The following is a 21,717-nucleotide window of genomic DNA, read 5'->3' on the forward strand; positions in this document are numbered from 1 at the left end:
CAATAATATTAGGAGACCTTTGTAAAATCCAGCATTTTTCACCCAGCAATTTCCATTAGGTTCATGTTATTTATGCCAAAGCACAGGACAACTCGCTGAAGTCACAGCATGTTCCCTTAAGTTCTTCAACCTGTTTCCCACATTCAATTTTCTGAAATTTCCATCCTAATGTTTTCAAATCTGGATCTTGACCGAAAAATTTTTAAATTATCTTTAAATAAGGAAGTGCTCATGTTAATTGTAATGCAACACTGGAAAGCTACATGGGCAGATCTCTCAAATGATTTTCTTTTTCCACAGAAACTCTGGCTATTCCCCTGCCCACGAAACCCACGACATCACACAAACCAAATCCCATTTTGATGTAGCTTTTTTTGGTTTGCCGTTCCCCTTCCCTGTGGGAAAAACAGAATTATAGGATTGTTTAGGCTGGAAAAGCCCTTCAAGTTCCTCGAGCTCAACCAATCCCACTGCCCCAAGTCCCCAAAGTGCCACCTCCACATCTAAAGCCAGGCAGGGAGGGGGACTCCAGCCCTGCCCTGGGCAGCCTGGGGGGGCTGGACAGCCTTTTCCATGCAGGAATTTTCCCAGTTTCCAGCCTGGAGCTCCCCTGGCACAGCTTGAGGCTGTTTTCCCCTGTCCTGTGCCTTTGGGATTTCCTGAACATTTCCTCCTCCCCGAGTTCCTCTGCAGCCCAGGCACACAAAGGGAACTGGGGACTCTGATCTCTTCATCCTCCTCGCTTTAATGATTTGTGCACATCAAAGCCTGATTAAAACCATTTAAGCACTTCCATCACTGAAATCTCTTTAACGTCTTTTGGAAATTAAATTAAATGCAGAAACAAAAAATCTCCATGTGAATGCACAAAGCCGGACAATTGTGGTCAGGTTTGAGCTTTCATGGGGAAATACATGGGAGTACACAGCTTTGGAAGCCTAATTTATATAAAAATATAGCAGGCAACCAATAGAAATACCCAACACTCATTTAAAATCAGACACCTTCAACAGGATCACACCAAGGAAAGTGAACATTAGGAATTCCAAAGGAAAATGAAGTGAGAAACTGAATGACTGTTCAATGGCATGAAATTTCCACAGGAACCAACTGTTGAGGGAAATATCTACTCTGGAACAATTTACCTCTGTGAAATCTTAGAATCCCAGCTAAGGACAAGTGGAAACAGTTTCCTCTGCCTCAGGACTTTGACTTGTCACTGATCACAAACACTGTTTTCCCAGCGTCTGGTTCTGCAAATCAAACATCCTTTATTTTTCTTCTTAAACTGGAAAATGTCTGTCATTAAAGCGATGTGTGACTGATGTGTGACAGTGAGGCACCACGGCCTGCCCCCCCTCCCAGGAGATGACAAAGTGACACCAAAACCTGGCTGCCAAAGGTTACAGAGCTGGAAAAGCTCAAAGGTTTGGGATCTGCTTTGGTTTGGGACCTTTTCTGACATTTCCCAACCCTCAGGAAGCTGCAGGAGCAGCTCAGCCATCCCAGGGCTCATTCCTGCCCCTCCACGAGGAACCCCCCGAGCTGAAAAGCTGAGGGGAGTGTCCAGCCCAAAGCACAAACAGCTTCAAGCTGCTCTTGGAAACTGCAAATACCGTGGGAGCATCAGTCCTTCAGGGAGAAGCACAGCGAAGAGGAGCACACCATTCTCCTGCTCTGGTCCTCTTCATGCTCCCAGGGCAGCCCTGGGAACAGCAGGAAACTGCTGTGGGGCTGCAGAGGAGCACAGCCACCCCCGGGGAGGGACACGGAATGATAAAACAGCCTCTCCTGGAGAGCTTGATCACTACAGGATTACACATTAGGAAAAGCACACTCTAGCTGCTTAATTATAAAACACGAAAGCAGCACGTTCAAGGAATTTATCAATAAATGTGACATGAATATAAACTAAGATGAACTGTTAAAAAAAAAAAAAAAAGGCAGCAAAAGGGGGCTCTGAGCTGCCTCATGAGGTGTTGTTTTCCATAAAAAGATGAGCAGGAAGATTTCTCTTAATGAGCTGTTAACAGAAGAAAATTAGTTCAAGACTTCAGGGCAGGAACTTCCTTATTCCAGGTTTGTACAGTAGGGAGTAGGAGATTTTTCTTCCTGCTGGTACCTGGTGCAGGTGGCAGCTCACAACCCAGGTTTTACATTCATCAGCAGCAATTAATGAACCAAGGAAGAACAAGAGACAAGACAAGCCAAGGAAAACTGCAAGAGACAGAGCGAGGGAAGAGCGGGTGTGAAACACAGAGCTGAGGAAAGCCCCCGGGGAAGCAGCAAAGGTCTGAGAGCCCTTTGGGGAGGCGGCAGACCCCAAAGGAGACACCAGAGCACGAGGCCAACAGCTCCCAGGGCAGGGAACACGGGATTCTGGCTGGGCCAGCCCCAGGGAGCCGCGCCACGCCGAGCTCTGGGCACAGTCACCCCAGAGAGCAGCGGCCCTGCTCCACACTGCAAGGGCTGGCACCTGGTGCGAGCAGCTCAGGAGAGAGGACAGCGGATTCCCGCGGGAGACAGGCACAGGAGAGCAGCACAGCTCTCACCCGGGGCTGCCTGCGCGCACAGCTCCTCGGTGACAGGAAGGAGCAGAGGATTTCCCAAGCAGTGACAGCAGCCCTGTCATTTCACAAGCTGCAGAGCATCTCCTTAGTCATTAGTGACTGCAGAGAAGGAACCATCCTGCCCGAGAAGAGTAACTGCCACGCAAGTTCTTTCATCTCGACTTTTGCAATTCTATGAACTTGATTGCTTATTTTCTTAGTTTAACACAGTTAGCGAGATACTTTACATACATCTAACCCTGCTCTAGCTAAATGTAATCTGCTAAAGTTTCTTGACTCGTTTCCAGACACTCCCTCCTCATCCTACAGCCTCTCCATCTCCCCACAGCTCGGGGGGTTCTGTTCCCCCAGTTCAGAGAAGGTGACACCAACCTCATTTTGGTTTTGGGACATACTCTGAGGAGACACTGAAGGTGAAGGAGGACAGGGGATCTTGGTTGGAAGACACCTAAAAGCCCACCCAGTGCCAACCCAGCCATGGCAGGGACACCTTCCACTGTCCCAGGTGCTCCCAGCCCATCCAACCTGGCCTGGGACACTGCCAGGGATCCAGGGGCAGCCCCAGCTGCTCTGGGCACCCTGGGCCAGGGCCTCACACCCTCCCAGGGAAGGATTGCTTCTGTGAATCTAATTTAAACTGAAGTTTAGATATCTAGTATCAAATTTAGTTATTTCTGAGCCTCTGCTGAAGATAACTGTGACATAGTAGCGAGAGAAAGGAAACAGGCCTGCAGAACAAACCACAGGTGAGTAACAAACTGAAATTATGTGGCCAAGAACAATTATTGCCACAGAAAAGAAACCTCAGTCACCAAAAACTCCAGACTATTCCTACATCCTCACACAGGGGGACTCCAAACACGACCCTGCAACTCCTACTGCTCCCGGCTCAGCACACACTGCGGCCTCTTGGAAGCTGCTCAAGCTCTCTCCCCGTGCCCAAATCTGCCCATGGCAGAGGCGCTGCCTTCCTGGCTCAGCTCTGGAGACTCAGCTCTCAGCACTTCCTCCCTCAACACCGCGAATTCGCGGCGATCTGGAGCAAAGAGTAAGAGCAGTGACGATGACAAAGCTCCCGGACCGAGAGCAGGAGCGGGAAGGGACAAAGGGAGGCAGCAGGACAGTCACGAGCAGCTTTGGCCCCTGTCCCAAGCACTGGAAACGCAGCGAGGGACACGATGGCAGCAGTGCCACCATCACCTGGTCAGAGTGCCAGGCAGAAGATGCCAAGGGCTGTCTCAGTCAGTAAGGTCACGCGTGTCCTTAGTCACATCCGACACGGGAGCACCCACGCTGGAAAACACCGGGGCAGCACACACCCACCAGCAGCCACAGCAGCAACTGCTGGCAAATGCCACCCTGCCGTGGGCCAGCTGCAACCCCGGGACACGTTTCTGCTGCAGCTCTGTGTCCACAAGGCCCCCAGGAAGCAAACTGCAAGGTCTGTGCAGACAGAAATGCGGCATCTTCTCCTTACAGAACCGGGTCGTAACCGGGCAAGAGCATCTGCACTTTCCAGCTCCCCCAAAAAACCATCCTAGGAATGCCAGCCATATTCCACTGGGGTTTTATCACCGTCTGTCAAGGCCAGGTCACTAGAAGCGGCAAGAATGCTAAACACATAAATATGAATTATTTTTCTGGGTTGCTGTGTGGCTTCTCACACAGAAACTGACCCGGGGGCTCGGTCTCACTCGCTCAGTGTTTGAGACAAGGAGAAAAGCCATGAAACAAGAACTGCAGAGATGTTCAGAGGAAATATCAGGGACCTGAGACACTTGTGAGACCAGAGTTGAAATCCACTCTTTTCCTCATTGCTGTCAAACTGCACTGGAGTGCTGGGGGCACTGCTGGGTGCCACAATATAAAGAAGATTTAAAAAATATAACATCCAAACAAGGGACACAGGATGGGGAAGGGTGTGGGAGGATCCACGAAGGAGCTGCTGAAGGCACTGGGATTGTTCTGCTGGAGAAGAGGAGCCTGAGGTCAGAGCCCACTGGGGGCTACAGCTCCAGTCTCTGCTCTGGGACAGGGACAGCAGCCAGGGCAGGGCTGGGTCAGGCTGGATTTTGGGAAAGGTTCTTCCCCAGAGGGTGCTGGGCACTGCCCAGGCTCCTCAGGGATGGGACACTGCTCCAGGGATCCCAGGGTGGGATTTTGGGGGGTCTGGGCAGGGCCAGGGGCTGGGCTGGGTGATCCAGTGTGCTCCTTGCAGCTCAGGATATCCCAGAGCTGTCTCACTCCTGAACACAGGAGAGTCTGCTCTCACATAGAGCTGCAAACACACCCCGTGCAGGAGGCAGCAAATGCCAAAAATCGACACTGACACATTAATAAAGCCGAGATGTTAATAATGCCAAAAGAGGAATTTTCCCTTTTGCTCCTGACCAAGAGGACCTGCCCCAGTGCCAGTCCAACCCAAGTGACTCCAGAGTGACACTGGCACTGTCCCACACCTCCAGGCTGGCAGTTTAATCAGTTTAATCACGTTCCCCTCATTAGAGGAGCCATGAAACCAACCAGGAGCAGAACCACTCCTGCAGAGCACTTCACTGGACCCTGTTTTGCAATAACCCCGAGGCTGCAAATCCCCATTTGCCAGGGAGCTGAGAGAAGAATTCCGTAGTTTTAAAGGAATGCCAGGAACTAGAAATACACCTGCGAGATCAGCAGCTGGAAGGGAGCCCAGGTGACAAACAAACACCCGGGGCTGAGCAGGACCAGCTCAGGGGCACCGAGGAAGGGCCTGCTCAGGCCCACAGGGCTGTTTAAAACCACCGGGATTCCTGAGGAAATGACCAAAGAAGGCTGTAAGGAGCTGAGAGAGGAGCTGGGCACAGCAGGCCCCACACCTGCCCCTCTTCGGGCTCCTTTTGCATCGTGCACTGCCCGGGTGGGAGCGGGGTGCGGGCACAAGCACGCAGCTCTGCCCCGAAATTCAGTGAAACACTCGCTCGTGTCCAGGACAGAGCCACAGACAGCCCCGGACGCAGCGGGCACAGCCTCAGCCCCGCCTCAGCCCCGCTCGCTTCGCCGGCTTCACTGCAAAAGGGAAAAAGGGAAAAAGCCGGCGCAGAGCGCGGAGCCAGCGCTCTTTTACCCAGTCCGGGGTGACCCACCGGGCAGGAGGCTTTACATAACAGCGGCCCTGGCTCCGGGCTGTGCCCGGGCCCGGCTCTGCCTCGCCGCCCTTCGGCAGCGCCTCCCGGAGCCGGTTCCGGCAGCGGCCCCGCGCCCGGCCCAGCGGCTCCGGCCCCGACCCCCGGCGGAGAGCAGAGGGGAAGGAACAAAGCCCTGACGTCAATTACCGGAACAGGATTAAATCCATCACCGGGCCGGGCGGCGCGGCGGCCCCGCCGGCACCGAGCCCGGCCCGAGCCCCGCTCCCGGTGCCTGCCCCGGCCGTGCCTCCCGGGAGGGACCCCCGCCCTCCGCACGGTGTCACCGCGGGGCGCGACGCGGCCAAACCCGCGCTTCCCGGCGGGAGATGCGCTCGCAGCGGCCGATGCCGCCCCGGGCCCCGCCGGTCCCGCCGCGGGGGGGGCCGGGGTGTCCCGGGAGTGCCCGGGGCGGGGGCGGCCCGGCCCCGCCGCCGGGGGAGGCTCGGCCCGGCCGCGCTCACCTGCGCTGGCCGCTCCGCTAGGCCCGGACCATCTCCTGGCTGCCGCCACCGGCGAACGATGAGGCCCGAGGAGCCGCCGGCGAGTCACGGAGCGCCGGGGGGCGCGGGGCGGGCCCGGCCCGGGGGCGGGGGGGGGGAGGCGGCTCACAAGCGGGCGGCCGCTCCGTAGGGGTCCCGGCGGTCCATGGCGGGCCGGCGCCGGGCTGGCGGCTGGCAGGAGCGCGGCGCGGCCGGGGCTGCGCTGGGCCCGGTCCCGGTGCCGATCCCGATCCCGGCCCGGTCCCGCCTGGCGCTTCCCGGCGGCCCCCGCGCGCCGCCGCCGCCGCCCCGATCACGTGACGCGCGGGGGAAACCACGTGACCCCCCGGCGGAGCGCGCGCGCCCGGGGGGCGTGGCGAGAAGCCGGCCCCGCCTCCCTCGCGCGGCGGCGGCGGGAGAGTCACGTGGGGCGGCGCGCGGGGAGCGCCCCCCGCGGCCGCGGCGCCCCCTGGCGGCGGCGAGCGGGACCCGGCACCCCCGGGAGCGGCTCCAGGTCGGGGGGAAGGGGCAGGAATTCCCGGCTGGCAGAGGGGCAGCCCGGGCACAGCGTGCCAGAGCAGCCGGGGCTGCCCCTGCATCCCTGGCAGTGCCCAGGCCAGGCTGGACACCGGGGCTGGAGCACCTAGGACAGTGGGAGGTGTCCCTGCCAGGGCAGGGTGGCACTGGGTGGTGGCACTTTGAGGCCCTCCCAAGCCAAACCATCCTGGGACTCTGGGATTCTCTGCTGCTGTGGTGCCAAGGTGTGCAGCACCACAGCTGATGAACAAAGGAGGCTGTGGAGGCCCGGCTCGGGCAGCAGCCATGGGCACGGGGCCAGTAAAGCCCGGTTCGGGCAGGAGCCATGGGCACGGGGCCCCTAAAGCCCGGCTCGGGCAGCAGCCATGGGCACGGGGCCCCTAAAGCCCAGTTCGGGCAGGAGCCGTCGGCACAGGGCAGGTAAAGGCTCATCTCACACAAGCAGAATGTCACAAGGCAAATCCATTCACTAGAGAAGCTGCTGGTGTCAAGGACTCCTCCCTAAGAAAATAAACCAGCGCACTCCCCCACAGGGACCGCTGGAGACCCCCAAGGGCAGCTTCTGGGTTAACAGAGCCCTGCACTCACAAACGGGGCTGCCTCCCCCTTCTCCTGCTCCCCTCTGTTTCTCCTGGGGAGGTGAGGGCTTTTCCCGAGGCTGTTTTCCTGGCAGGCTGCAAGGAGCAGCGGCAGCTTTGCTTGGAGAGGGAGGGATGGAACAGAGCAGTCCCTGGAAGCCCCCCTGGCTAACAGGGCATGTATAAACCCTCACCAGCCAGCAGAGCAGAAGTGAGGCAGCAGCTCTGGCCAGGCTGGGGGGTTACTCTGTAAAATAACACCTAGAGACAAAGTAACCAGAAACAGCAAGAAGGGAAAGAAAAAAAATCCAATATAAACATTGTATTTGAAACTAAACCTTTCATCTGGATACAGAGGGACTTCTGGCTGGAGAACTTCCTGAGGAGCAATCCTGCCCCTCTGTGAGGGAACACCAGGGTAACTCCAGCTGAAACCTGCACACAAACACCACAAATATTTTAGATATTTGCAGTAAGCCTCAACTTAGCAACTAGTGTTTAATAATTGGTTGGCTTTCCCATTAAATGGCACATTCACTCCACAAGACTTGAACGCCTTTCTGGTAGTTTTATTTACAGCCTGCAGCGTGTTCTGTAAAACACAGGAGTGGTCACAGACAGACACACAGCATGGGGATTTTCAAACATTTAAATAAGTACAGTTTATTCCAAAGTAAGTCTACACACTACTCTTTCCATAAAAATATAAAAAATAGTTTAGTTACTGTATTTAACCTAAACCAAGATACTCGAGAATTCTTCCACAAGAGATGCCCCCTCCCCACAAGGGCACTCCAACAATAAGAAACTCAGGAGACTGCATCACCAAATACCAACAGCAACTGCTTCAACCCACCAGAAAACCACACAACTCCCACTCTGCAGCCAGCAATCCCTGCTCTGCAGCATGTTTGGATCTGCTTTTGCTGGGCTGGGGGGTTTGCACTCACTTGTTTCTCCAGGGCCAGTCCCGCACCCAGAGGATGGCTGGATCCCTGCAGACTGCCACCCAGCACAGCCTGGCAGTCCTGCATGTCACACATTCCTTGGGAAGCACATCCAGAGGGGAGCACTTTCCTTGGACCTTTACTTCATGGAGTCCCTTCTCTACTGAGCACCCAGCAAGAACAGTGCCCAGTTCTGTCTGCCATGATTTCTCTGCTTTGCTGCCCATATCACAGGTGGGAATGTTCTGATGGAGCTCTGCAGAACACCCACGCCAGCCCTTGTCTCTGGGGTACACTGAATTTACAAAAAAAGGCACAAAGATGGAACTCCTCAAGCAGCAGCAGCCCCGATTCCCTGAGCTGCTGCCCTCCAGCACCGCCCCTGTGTCTCAGCAAACACCTCCAGCACAGCAGCCAAGGACACGGGGCAGGCAAGAGCCCAGAGCCCGTGGGCAGGACAAGCACGACACCGAGCAGGGACAAAGCAGCACAGCTCAGCTGGGTGCTGCAGCTAAGACTGGACCTGGAAGCATCAGGAAAAGCCACTGGAACACAAGCTCAGCAGCACAGAGCCCGTTTGTCCCTGCGAGATGGGAGGCTCTGTGCGGGACACGTTGTGCATTCAGGTTCAACAATGCCAGAGCTCCACAGCAGCACTGGAAAACTTCTGCTTTTAACAGTTGGGAGGATTTTTCTCAATGGAAGTGAAGCTGTCATTAACAGAGGAACAGCACATGATGCACAGCAGAATCTGCAACAAAAAAAAAAAGCTTTTGCTTTCCAGCATGTAAACATCCAGCTGCTGCTGGACTTTAGCTCTTATAAACAAATCTGATGATAGATTTTTTTTTTTGGGAGCTAAAAAAGTAAAATCTTCCATAAAAGGATAAACCACAAAAATACTCTCTCAGTAAGTCTCACGTGCCATTTAATACCTTCCATGTCCTATGAACAACTAGGCAGAACACTTAGAAATGGGAGCAGTAGAAATGTTGATGGTTGAGTGTTGGGCAGCCGTGTGCTCCAGCCCCTGGGAGGGCAGTGTCACTCACTCCACACCAGTCCTGCACTCCCCAGCTATTTCTTCTTCTTTTTCCTTGGGGGCTCATCCTCGGAGCTGCTGTCTGTGCTGCTGCTGCTGCTGCTGGAGGAGCTGGAATCCGACTCAAAGTCGGAGGAGGAGGAGGAAGAGCTGCTGGAGGAGGGGGAGGAGGAGGAGTTGCTGTCCTCACTGTCACTGTCTGAGGAGGACGAGGAGGAGGAAGAGGAGTCCTCGCTGTCGGAGGAGGAGTCGCTGGCTGAGCTGTCACTGCTGCTGCTGCTGGAACTGGTCACACTCTTGGACCTGAGAGAGGACAAAGAGCTGAGCACAGCCCTGCCAGAGCCCATCACAGCCCTGCCAGAGCCCATCACACACACAGCTCCCCCTGCTCTGTCGCAATAATCCAAAGATCAATTCCTCGCCTTGAAAATTTCCACACCTCACCACTGAAATTTCCAGGCCTCACATCTCAGAGGAGTCCCTGTGCCCTCCCCTCCCTTCTCCCTCCAGGAGTGGATTTTGGCCATTTGAGCAATGGCAGAGTGGCCCCAGGACATGACATAACCCACAGGACAGCAGAGAGGGGCAGGGAGGGGAAGCTGGCCAGGGTCTCGTTCCTGCCCCGAGCAGGGGCTTTGCTGGCCTGACTGCCCTGAACCAGCCAGGCCTGGCTCAGTCCCTGCCTCACCCCTGCAGCAGGGAAATCCTGCCACTGCCAGAGCCAGGGGAGCTTTCAGCAGAGATTCCACCAAGGTCAGAGCTGCTCCCAGCAAAAACTGTTCTTAGATTACTCCTGGCAAAAGAACCCAAAGTACCTGCCACTACAGGATGCTTGTGTTTTCCAGGTGGAGGAGAAGGGTGGAAACAATCCAAGGTTAAGACAGAATGATGAACACAGCAAAGAGGATTTCAGTGTGCTCTGCACTTCTTTTTTTTCCATGTTCATCCCTTCCCGGGGCCATTGTTTTCAAGACCAACGTCTCTGATTTAGGGGGGTGACACAAATTCCAAGATAGCACAATTCAATTCTCCCACAGATCTTTCCCCAAAGTACAAGACACTGATTCACCTCCCTTCCCACCAAAGTCAATCAAAGAGCATCCAGAAATGTAAACTATGATAATGCAGAATCTTGTTTCCATTAGAAAATTAATGCAGTATTTTCATCAGAGGCTTTGTTCAGTGTAACAGCTCAGGAAGTGCCTGTGCTAAGGTTACTGAAGAGTGAGGTTTTTTCATCATATCAGCCCTGTCAGCTGACAAATGTGGGTGTGGATGAAGCCACAAAGCACTGAAGTTTTTGTAATACATCTGTAATCTGCTGTCTCTGTGTGCAGACACAACTGCTCATTACAGATAAATCCACAAGGGCTGCTTAAACACTGACTTTTCTGGGGAAAAAAACAGCACTAAGATGAGGAAAATAGAAAATATGGGAGTAGTTCTTTCAATCTGAGCAGTTCCACGAGATGGGCAGGAGTGAGAGGATGCCCTGGGTAACTCTGAACTTGCTTTTCCTGGCCACCTCTGACAGAATCCACAGCAGCAATCCTTGGACACCCAGTGTTTAGGTTTACTCCAAAACCCACTCCCAGAAACATCAGGATATTGCACTCAGAGCTGCCTCTCCCAGAGGAAACAGGCAGGAAGTTGTTCCCAGGAGAGGCAACACGTGGGCTGCTGCTACTGCCAGCAGGAGGATGGAGATGGGGACAGCTAAAACTCACAACACAGTTTGGGAGTGTCACAGTGCAGAGCCTGTGGGCTGGTGAGCTAAGACTGTGGGCTTTATCACACCTCTGGGAAAGCACTGAATTTTTAACGTAAATACTATTCATCCTCCTCAGGACAAGTTTCCAAGAGTTTGTCTCTGGTTCTGTGCCCCTGTGTGGGCCAAGTGCTGTTGGAGCCTGGGCTGTCCCCCCAGGCTGGCCCCTGCTCTGCTCTGACACCCCCGGGGTTTCCAGTGCCACTGACACCCAAAAGCCACAAGTGTGGGCACAGCCACAGCTGGGGCCTGAGGGCAATGGGCAGGGAATTCAGGCATTCCAGGTGGGACACTGAGGCCAAAGAGCACCTGGAAGGTGGCTCTGTCACCTGAGGTCACAGGGCTCTGCAGCAGCTGCTCTGCCTCAGCCTGTTTTTCTGGTTAGCCTGAGCTCCCTCATTAGTGTTTGTATCAAAACAAACACACTCTGTGCAAAAGGTTTGTGCTCCTCCTGCCAGGACCCAAACTTTTACAGATTTATTTTAAATCTGGAACTCATAAATGTGCTGGATTCTCCACATTTAACTCTTCCCATGTTATAATAAAAAATCTAAATAGCAAACTGACTGGAAAGGAATTTATATTGGGATTATTCTGGGCTTGCATAGAAGCAGGAGAATAATTCAAATTTACAAGAGTTATGAAATTTCAAGGAAAAAGTGCCCAAACCACCCCCTTCCCCGTGAACCCTTTTGCTCTGTCCATTTTTGCACTGGTTTGGAGCTCACATCCTCTGTAAATAATGATGCCAGCAAAGGCTGCAGTGTCTGAGGAGACTAAGGCAGGAAGAGGCCTGAGCTGCCCAGCTCAAAACCAGCAAATTCATGATCTCACCAGTCCTGAGGATCTCCAGCAATAAACTGGCACTGAGGGAAAGCAGCCCTGGCTAGCACACACTGAGACAGGCCAGCACTGCAATAAAGCACATTCCACAGGGCAGCCTGGAGCAGAGAACACAGATCTGCTCTGCCTTATTGACTGCCTGCCTCACACAGCAAAGGCCTGGCCCTCAAACCCCTCCTGGAAACTGAGAGCAGACAGGGACACAGAGGTGACACTAAAAGGGAAGAGGGGCTGGGCTGTTACTGCACAGGCATTCCCTGCTGCAACACTCCCAGCACCACTCCAGGAGTGCTCCTGGCTGCTCCTGCTTTCCATTTGCTAAGAAAGCAAATTCCCAAAAAACAGTAATGCAAGGTAAAGTACAGACAATGTCAAAAGAGTTCCTGGCTCCAAGCAGGACATGGAGAGGGCCAGGGTCATTTCCTGGATTTTGCTTTAGTTGGGGATCAAGGGGGTTTTGTTTGGTTTTGGGGTTGGGCTTTTTAAGATGTTTTATTTCATCCTCTAGACAAAGCTTGAGAGAGAGAGAACTGGCAGGAGAAGGGAATGAAAAGAGCAGAAGCAATGAGAGACCAGAACCCCTGTGCCAGTCTTGTTCCAGAGACTCCTGATGGACTCTGAGGCACAAACAGGAAGACTTTTATTCCTACAGCAAGATCATGCAGGGGGAGGAAAACCAGCAGGGAGAAAAACACAGAATAACATTTTGAAAGATTTTGGACAGGGAGGAGTAGAAATTCTCCAGATGTCTGTCAGACAAAAGCTGTTACAGCCTCAAAGCAGTACAACCAAAACTTATTTACACAGCTACTCTTGCCACCCCCTCCCAAAGTCCTGCTGGAACAGCCCCACTGGGGCAGGGCCAGTCCCCCCAGTCCCCACATACCGTTTTTTCTTGCTCTTCTTTTCTGCAGCACTTTCTCCAGCGCTAATTAAGGGGAAAAAATAACGGCTTTGATTAATGGAATAGGAAAATTAAATAAATAGCAGCACACTGAGACTGAGTTTGATATTCAAGGGGCACTGGGCAGCTCAGTCCTGTGCAAAGGAGAGCAAAACCCACCTGTGAGCCAGGGGAGGAAAACCCAGCAATTCACCCCTCACTTTCTGTGCTATTTTTGCTCTGCCCAACCCTTGGTACCATTTTGTAGGGACAGCAGCAGCTGGGGTGTGAAAGGCACGGGAGGAAAGGATACAAAGAAGTTCTGTGTAACTATATTTAGCACTAAGTGAATCGATTGAAATCAACGGTAAAAGCTTGACTTTGCCCACAGCTTTCACATTTCTTTCAAGTGCATAAAGAAACAGAAAAGTCCATTTATATTGATGCTTTCCAGCTATGTGTCTGTCAGGTTCCCAAGTGTTCATCCCTTCACACAGTTTTAGTGGTGCCACAGAAGAAAGCTCTTTGTGTGCCACCAGAAAAATGAGATTTCTCCAATTTTTTTATTTTCACACACGAGGTATGAAAACATTATCAGCACACAAGAGTTCTCCACACTCCCCACGCTCTCCTGTGGGCAAGGGGAAGATTCTCTGATATTCAGATCCCAACCCCTCCCATCCATATTTACATTCCTAAGGCCTCAGACCCTCTGCAGGTAACCAGGGGGCTCCCAGGTAGGAGGAGTCACTGTGAGAAGAGAATTCAACCCCAAACCACCTTTGAGGAGACAGCACCTAGCTCAGGGAGTGCCTCCCTGTCGTGTGTGAGGTGTGGGTTACTCACGAGTTACTCCAGGAGCCCCTCTCTGCTCAGGCCAGACCTGCTCTGGGCACTCCCTCCATGAAGCGAGCCCTAAAGCCAGCTCAGGGCTGGGCTCAGAGCCCACCAGCCCAGGAATGAGATTCCCTCAGCTCCCTGCCCCATCCAGGCTGGCAGGCACAGGGGGGCTCACTGACACTCCAGAATCGGGGGGGCTCACTGACACCTCCAGAATCGGGGGGGCTCACTGACACCTCCAGAATCGGGGGGGCTCACTGACACTCCAGAATCGTGGGGCCAACGCCAGGCAAGCACAGGGAGCCTGGAGCAACTGGGAAAGGAGCTCATGCTGCAAAAGCCTGGGTGAGTTGTCAGAGGTAAATATTGATCTTTTTAGGCTGGGTTTGCCTTCTGGTTAATGATTCCCGCGTGGCTCTTTAGGGTGGTGACACAGGCTGTCCAAAGCAGACCCAGCTTCTCCAAAGGCAAGGAGAAGCTCCCAAAGCAAGTGCCACAAACAGCACACGTGTGACCCAGGAGGAAGCTGTTTTTCCAAGAAGAAAAAGCTTCATCCCTGGCAGTGCAGCCCGGCAGCTGAGGAACAGGATCCTCCTGGCACACTGAGGAGCTCATGGTGACACCAGCCCTGGCAAGGCTGGGCCAGGCTGGACTGCACACGAAGCACTGCTCCCACCGGGGCACTGCTCAGGCTTCCTTTCCCAAGAGGATTGTCCCAGCACGTGCCCCTCACTGGAGGAGCCCCTTTTTGTGCCAGACTGGCCAGTCCTGTGACTCCCACACAGCGTGATCCCACACTCAGGTGCCAGCCCAAGGACAGGACAAGGAATTGCACCCTCAATTCACCATCCTCCAGTGGGAACCTGCAGAATGCACCAGAAAGGGGCAGAAAAGCAGCAAGGAGACAATCTGAGCCTTAAACTCAAACTGAGCCTAAAACTCTTGAGTCTCCGAAGAGACTCTGCCTCCAAACGGAGCCAAGTGCCAGAGGTCAAGCACTGCTGGTCTCTCTGCAGCACTGGGTGACTCTCATTACTTCACAGTTACTCACTGGATGAGAATTAACCTCAAAATCAATCACTCTACACCACTCTCCTCCCAAGCTAATGAGGCTCCACTGCAGGCAGGGTTTCAGCCCTGTGCCCCAGAACTGCTGAGGAGCCCAGGGAGCCCTGCCTGGCCCAGCTCCCACCCCTCCCTGAGCCACCAGCAGGGGCCAAACTGGGAATGCTCTGCCCACCTCCCATGGCAGGGCACTGCCTAAGGACACCCGGCCAAAGCCTCAGGAACTCCAGGTGCAAGGAGTGGCACTGGCAGTGACCCTGCCCCCATCCCAAAACCAAACTGGAGTGGCAGGAAGGACCCCGACACGTGGAATTGCATGGAAAACTGAGGAGCTGCATTACTTCAGCTTGTTAAAGCAATTATTAATTAACCTGGGGGAACCACTGAAGTGAATGTACTCCCAGGGCAAGAGGGAAAGGAAATCAGGTGCCACAGGCAGAGCTCTGCTGAGGTTTCTGTGCTCCTTCCCCTTCTGGGCTGTCACCACAGGTGACAATTGTGCAATTCAGTGAGCTGCTTTCACTTCATGTTGAGTTAGAGCTGATAACCCAACTCTCCCTCACCTGCCCGACCCTGCAGCTCACAGGGAGCAGCTGGGCCAGGTTTAACTGCAGCCCTGAGCAGCAGATCTGGACACGGGCAAGAATTGCTGCTTTGCTGGAAATAAATCCACAGCTTTCACTGCCTGGACAGCGCAGAAACATCACATCAAACAACCAGGGATTCAGGAAACTGCTCCACTACCAAAAAGGCTCCAACTGATTGAACTTTGGCTCAGGGCATGGCTTTTGGTTCAGACAGGCCAAAACAGTTTTAGATGTGTTTCAGATGAGCAGGTGTTGATGAAATTAAAATGTTGATTTCAATTCCCTGGGACCTGAGTGTAAATATTTCACCTAACACACAAATCAGCTCCAGCATTAAATCGAGCACACATTCCACAGTCTGGAGGGAAAGATCACAGAAAATGGCCTGGGAGAACATCTTTCATTTCACTCACAAACCAGACATTTCACCCTGCCAGTCTTACCTCTGTTGCAGCAGGAGTTGCTTTTCTTTCTCCTTAAGGATTTTGGCCAGCTGAGCTGTCCTTGAAGGCCTGTGCAGGTATTTTCTCTTCCCTTTACATTCATATGTCCAGTGGCCAAACTCTAAACACTTCTGACACCTCACATGCTGCTTGTTTGCCTCCCTAGAAAAATGCAGAATTGCTTAAGTAACTCATTCCAGGTCTGCTCTACCCAGTGGAAAAATATTGAGTTTTTTTATCATGCAGCTTTAATCAAGCTATGGTTAAACCAGATGTTCATAGGTGCTTCAGGTTTTCTTTTGAATCAGGACACAGGCAGCAGCAGCAGCGAGTAGACACAATTCAGGCAGACAGATCTTCATTAATTCAATCACTTGCACAAGGGAACAACCACACTGCTCACTTTGCTGCTCTCCACGGCTGCAGGTGGCTCTGGCTCCAGAGAAACCACTGGAATTGTGTTTAGCACAAAGAGCAGCAGCTCCATCTCCAGTTCCTGCAGTGTGGCACCCGAGTCCCCAGGTGCCCAGCTGTCCCCCAGAGCCTGGCAGTCTCTGAGAGGCTCCCAGAGGAGCTGGCAAAGCCTGGCACAAGGCTGATCTTTGGGACAATCAGGTTCCTGCTCCTTCAGTGCAGAGTGACCCAGGCAGACCCCCCTGGCCTGTCCCCAGACAGCTGCAGCAGCAGGGACACGTCACACTCCATTCCAGCTCTCCCTCTGCTAAAAGCCCAGGGGCACTGTCAGAGATCAGGGAAGGGAAAACGCTCCTGTTTCCGTGCTGAGCCCTTCAGCTGCTCTTCTGAAGCTCTGCAAAGCTGTTTTGCCTCCTGTCCTGGCTGCTCTCCTCCTTCACAAAGAAGGGAACTCACCCAGCCCAGGAGCTGCTCAAGGTCACAGCCAAAATTAGTCCTGAGCTCAGGGCTGTGCCACTTCAGCTCCCTGCCGCTGCTGTCCCTCCCTGCCACCTTCAGTTTTTGTTCCAAGCACCAAAACATGAATTTTTCAAGGCCAGCCCACGTGAAGTGTCTGAAGTTGCAGCCTGGCTGATCTGGGAAGCTGCCAGACTCGTGTGTGAGGATGAAGGCTCAGACCAGCAGGGAGCACTTCCCTCTCCCAGCCAGGCTGGGAATTGCTTCTCCCTCAGCTTCTCCCTCCACTCTGAGCCCGTTCCTGCAGGGAACCTTGTGTGAACAGTCATGCCTTTCTCAGTGCAGAGCACTTGCCTTCATCCTCAGGCCTCAGGAATACTCGGCTAAAGCAGCACAAAAATCTGATTAAACTCCACCTGCAGAGCACAACGAAGCTGGCCTGGGGCAGGAACAGAACAGCTGGGAACGAGCAGAAAAGGCTCTGCCTTTGCCTCCTGGCCACGGCAGCTACACTCAGCAGCGAAGGCTCCCCCTCCTCCTCCTCAGCACAAACCCCAGGCCGTGTTTGTCCCCCAGCCCCTCCCCAGCCGTGCCCGCAGGAACAGCCCCAGGGGCTGCAGAGCTGCTCGGCCCAGCAGAGCCCAGGGGGGAAGAGGGGTCAGGAGGAAGCCCCAGAGGCAAGGGAACGATCAGGGCAACGCCAGCCCTGCTGAGCAGCAGCAGAGCTGCAAACGGCACGGCAGCACCAACGAAGAGCACGGACTGCAGGAAACCTTGAGCAGGGAGCAGCAGAGGGACAGCTCAGAGCACACCCAGCAAGGACAGACAGCAAAGCCAAAAACGAGTCCTCAACTCCCATAAAACAGCAGCTCAAAAGAACAAGTGTGCCAGGAGAACTTTGAAATCCCGTTACTTTTCACGGGAAAATAGAAAAGAAATGATTGCTAAATCACAAAGATATTGACCACATTCTGCACACTGCGTTTGGGCAAAAACCTCAGAGTCCAAAAACTGAAACAAGAGAAATACATTGAGAAAAAAACAACACCCAAACCAACAAAGAGCTGAAAATCCAACACCAGCACCCCATGGGAGTGGGACACACATTTTTTTTTCCGCACAAAAAAAGCCAAAGCGTGGTTTCCTCCTTCCAGGGCTCTGCAATCGGATCCCCTCGGTGCTGAGGGAATTCCTGGATTGCAACACCCGCGTCTGAGCAAGAGTCGCCCGCTCGGCTTTCCTCTGCCTTTCTGACAGCCCCGCAACGCATCACAACACGAACCTGAGGGTTACCGTGTCACGTTTGAACTGCTGGCTCTGCGATAAGGAGCAGGGAAGTGACCCCGGGAGCTCCTCCCGAGCCCCGCTCCCGTTCCCCACGCTCCCACGGCAGCGCCCAAGGCCAACAACTCCCTCAGCCTCTGCAGCGCCGCTCTCGCGGGACGCCCTGAGCAGAAAGGACCCTCCGCGACCCTCGAGTGCAAGCCCCGGCCGTGCACGGACACCCGAGGCCGCCACCGTTCCGCCCCAGCCGTGTTTTGGGGCGGTTTCCCCTCAGCCGAGCCGCGCCTCCTCCCGACACACAGCGCAGCGGCGCGGAGGCCGCAGAGCGCCGGGAAACCGCCGTGTCCGCCGCTCCTCAGCCCGAGCCCGCCCCGCGCGGCCCCCCGGCCCCACTCACGCCTGTCTGCGGGCAATCAGCCGGTGCATGGGCGTCGCCATTTAAGCGGCCGGGCCGGAAGTGGGGCTGCCGCGGGGAACGACGGGACTAGTGCCGCGGGCAGGGCGCGGCCGCCATAGAGAGAGACCTCCAGGGTCATAGAGAACGAGACCTCCTAAACCATAGAGAATGAGTCCTCCGGCGGCCAGAGCGGCAACGCCCGCCCGCCTGCACTCTCTACCGCCCCTGCCGCTCCCGCCATGTCATTGCAGCGCCCGGGCCCGGGCCCTTTTATTGTCCCTGTCCTGTCCCTGTTCCTATCCCTGTCCCTGTCCCTGTTTCTGTCCTGTCCCTGTCTCGGATACTTTGCGGCTCGTTCAGCAGGCAGCCATCCAGCTCTGATGGTTGAATTTGGAATCCCATGATACCTAACTCTCTCTCAGGTTTGATGGAAAGCTGTGAAACCAGAAGAAAAGGAAATGTATCATTCTAATATTTCCCTGCAGACTGCTGATCCAAGGGGACAGGTGGGAACGGCTCCCGGGTGACGCTGGTGGCACAGGGAGGTGGGATGGGACGGGTGGGAACGGCTCCCGGGTGACGCTGGTGGCACAGGGAGGTGGGATGGCACTGGTGGGAACGGCTCCCGGGTGATGGTGGCACAGGGAGGTGGGATGGGACGGGTGGGAACGGCTCCCGGGTGACGCTGGTGGCACAGGGAGGTGGGATGGCACTGGTGGGAACGGCTCCCGGGTGATGGTGGCACAGGGAGGTGGGATGGCACTGGTGGGAACGGCTCCCGGGTGATGGTGGCACAGGGAGGTGGGGTGGCACTGGTGGGAACGGCTCCCGGGTGATGGTGGCACAGGGAGGTGGGATGGCACGGGTGGGAACGGCTCCCGGGTGACGCCGGTGGCACAGGGAGGTGGGATTTGGGGAGCTGGGTTATCTGGGGTGAGGTTGGTGTCAGAGCTCGGGGCAGCCTGTCTGCACATCCCTCAGGGAGGGGATCACAAAGCCTCTCCTGTCTGAATATCCCAGAATAGCCCGGTGAGCCCGGGTGACGTGTGAGGGCTATTTCCAGCGGCCCGAGGAAGAGCAGGGACACGCGGCAGCCAGGGATTGTTTAAGGCCACGTTCGTGCTCGTGTTTGGCTGGCATTGGTGAATTCCGAGACCGAACTGCAATTGCAATCAGCTGCAAACGGAGGCTGCAGCCTCTGGGAGGAGGCTGGGACGCTCCGTGCTGGGGCATTCCAGCGAAATCACAGATCTGTGTCTCCTGCAGGTCACAGGAAAGCAGGCTGTGGGGTGTGCCAGGCCAGGATTCTCATGAGTCAGTGTGGAGCAGCTCGGGGGGCTGCAGGCTGGGCTCAGGAGTGCCCAGAGCGAGCCAAGCCCTGAACGGAGCCCAGGCTGGCTCTGAGGAACAGAGTGTGGCTGCTGGGGCTGGCAGGGCCCCTCTGCCCCACCTCCTCCCGCGCCCAGGGCAGCAGCCCTGGCAGGTCGCAGGGCCCTGTGCCAGCCCAGGGTCACTCCCGATCCCCTCTGACCCGGCTCTGCTCCCTGGCTCCCTCTGGAAAGGCCAAGGAAAAATCCTGAAAGGAAGCTAGGCTCCCGGGCTGAGGCTGCACGGTCCCCACAGGGGCAGCAGCCAGCGCAGTTCCCTGGCACCTCGTGCCGTGCTCAGGTGGTGCCCGAGAGGCTGCCCGGAGCAGAGGCTGGGCAGGGTTCCAGGAATAAAGCAGGGATTTAATAAAAACCCTTCACAGGACACACCTCGGGCAGTGCCAGAGCCCGGCCGTGGCTCCACCCCAGATGGACTCCTGGCCACGAGTTCTCACTCTTTGATCAGTTTTGGTCCATTTCCACCCTGGGCTTCAGTGTCCAATTCCAGCTCCAGGGGATGCAGTCCCACCCTCCCAGGCTGCTCCCCTCAGTTCCCTGTTGTTGGCACTTTTTGGGCTGGAAAAGGATTGTTCTGTGGGACTGAGCTGTGAGGAGAGCTTGCCCACACTTGATCTGGAGTTCAGAGTTCTGTACCAGTGCAGTGCAGAGTCTGGAAAACAGGAAAGCTCAGACTGAAGGCATCACAAGGACGCCCGAGGTCAAACCCTTCATTAATATCATGTCATTAGCACCGTGATGCAATTCCCGAGGCAATTCCCAGCCCAAGCAGGTGCCAGAGCAGAGTGGCTGAGGCAGGCCCTGGCCCGGGGGCACAGCCCTCCTGCCTGCACCAGCGAGTGTCTCCGGGTGTGTGTTCTGTGTCACTGACACAAGGGGCAGCCGTGTAAATACAGCACTGTTTGTGCTGCCGCGCAGTTTTTGGCGTGCTTCATCGTGGAATTAAAAGTATTCCCAAACATTCAGTTTCACGAAACTCACAGATGTAAGTATCGAGGTCAGGTTTGTGTTAGGATGAATCCACCAATCCCTCGTGCTTTCATCCCAAAATGCTTCCCTTGGCAGAACCTTTCACACTGCCCAGGGGAGCAGCTCCAGTGTCCACTGTCCCCTCCACTGCTGAGACCATGCAATGTCCCAGGAACTTCTAGGGAATTTTTCTTTTAATTTTGTTTGGCTCTTTAAGGATTCCTGATCCTTTAAAGGACTTTTCTCCCACACGCCCACAAAGCACTTGGTGGCCAAACACTGCCCTGCAAAACACAATGTGTCTGTACTCACCCAAACTGCAGTAGAGGGCCCCAGTGAGATACAATAATATTAAAATATTCTCTAATGATTATACACCAAGTGTGCTGTAAATCCTACTGGACATAAAGCAGTCAAATGCTGAATTTTATTGGGAGCACGGTTGGTATCAAGTTATCTTTTAACACAATCTCAAATTTTGGCACCTTGGATTTTTAGCCTGGGATCATCAAAACCAGCCTTGTACTTTCTGCTGTAATTCAGGAATAATCAGAACAGCGAATTCCAGAAGGGTTTGGGTTGAAAGAACCCTAAAGCTCACCTCACTCCACCCCTGCCATGGCACAGACTCCTTCTGCTATCCCAGGGTGCTCCAAGTCCTGTCCAGCCTGGCCTTGGACGTTTCAAGTGATGTCTGAATCGCAAATGAAAAATTCTGAGGAGGCGTTGAAGTCCTTTTCTGCAAAAAACTGTGTTTCCAGAGGCTGTACTTGTATCCTCACTACATCTCACGGCGTGTGCGCTGTTCTCATCCGCCACATCTGTCCCCTCAGGACCCTACATCACGGGCAAGGAGAAATTTTCACCAAACGCCTTTTCTGCCGCACCGGCCGCTTCGGACTGAGGGCAACAACTCAGCGACCTTGGCAGCGCTGCCGAGTCGCGCCTTTATCGCCTTTTTCCGCCGTTCCTGAGGGAAGGACGGAGCCGGGCAAAGGCGGGAGGCGCCGAGCGCCCTCAGAGCCCGCCCCGCGCGCCCGCCCTCAGCCCGCCGCGCGCCCCGCGC

At 54.8% G+C, this 21,717-nt stretch overlaps 2 protein-coding genes across 5 annotated transcripts in view; both read right to left on the minus strand.

The window, feature by feature from the left end:
* Positions 1-6,532, minus strand: part of AFF4 (AF4/FMR2 family member 4) — a 46,957-nt gene extending 40,425 nt beyond the window's left edge. For both annotated transcript variants that reach the window (XM_038150458.1, XM_038150459.1), the window contains exon 1: positions 6,196-6,532. The gene's annotated coding sequence lies outside the window, so the exon portion shown is untranslated. The remainder of the gene's footprint in view (positions 1-6,195) is intronic.
* Positions 6,533-7,874: 1,342 nt separating this feature from the next.
* ZCCHC10 (zinc finger CCHC-type containing 10) lies at positions 7,875-21,660 on the minus strand. 3 transcript variants are annotated; one of them, XM_038150483.1, is made up of 4 exons: positions 21,253-21,660; positions 15,747-15,908; positions 12,817-12,856; positions 7,875-9,623 (listed from the first exon to the last, which is right to left on the minus strand). In XM_038150483.1, the coding sequence occupies exons 2-4, from the start codon at positions 15,847-15,849 to the stop codon at positions 9,353-9,355; spliced, it is 414 nt and encodes a 137-aa protein (XP_038006411.1). In that variant the 5' UTR covers positions 15,850-15,908; positions 21,253-21,660; the 3' UTR covers positions 7,875-9,352. The 3 variants fall into 3 exon arrangements, with proteins under 3 accessions (XP_038006411.1, XP_038006412.1, XP_038006410.1); XM_038150484.1 differs by lacking the exon at positions 21,253-21,660 and adding an exon at positions 18,298-18,558 and having other exon boundaries at positions 7,875-9,620; positions 12,815-12,856; XM_038150482.1 differs by lacking the exon at positions 21,253-21,660 and adding an exon at positions 17,899-18,031.
* Positions 21,661-21,717: the final 57 nt, after the last annotated feature.

This window comes from Motacilla alba, chromosome 13 (assembly GCF_015832195.1).
Source record: "Motacilla alba alba isolate MOTALB_02 chromosome 13, Motacilla_alba_V1.0_pri, whole genome shotgun sequence".
Taxonomy (NCBI): Eukaryota; Metazoa; Chordata; class Aves; order Passeriformes; family Motacillidae; genus Motacilla; species Motacilla alba.

Coding starts and splice junctions, on each gene's coding strand:
- ZCCHC10 (XM_038150484.1), bottom strand. CDS start 18,338: ATGGCGACGCCCATGCACCGGCTGATTGCCCGCAGACAGGC. Junction 12,857..15,746: donor CAACTCCTGCTGCAACAGAG/GTAAGACTGGCA, acceptor CCCCTTAATTAG/CGCTGGAGAAAGTGCTGCAG. Junction 9,621..12,814: donor AAGAAGAGCAAGAAAAAACG/GTATGTGGGGAC, acceptor GTCCTCTCTCAG/GTCCAAGAGTGTGACCAGTT.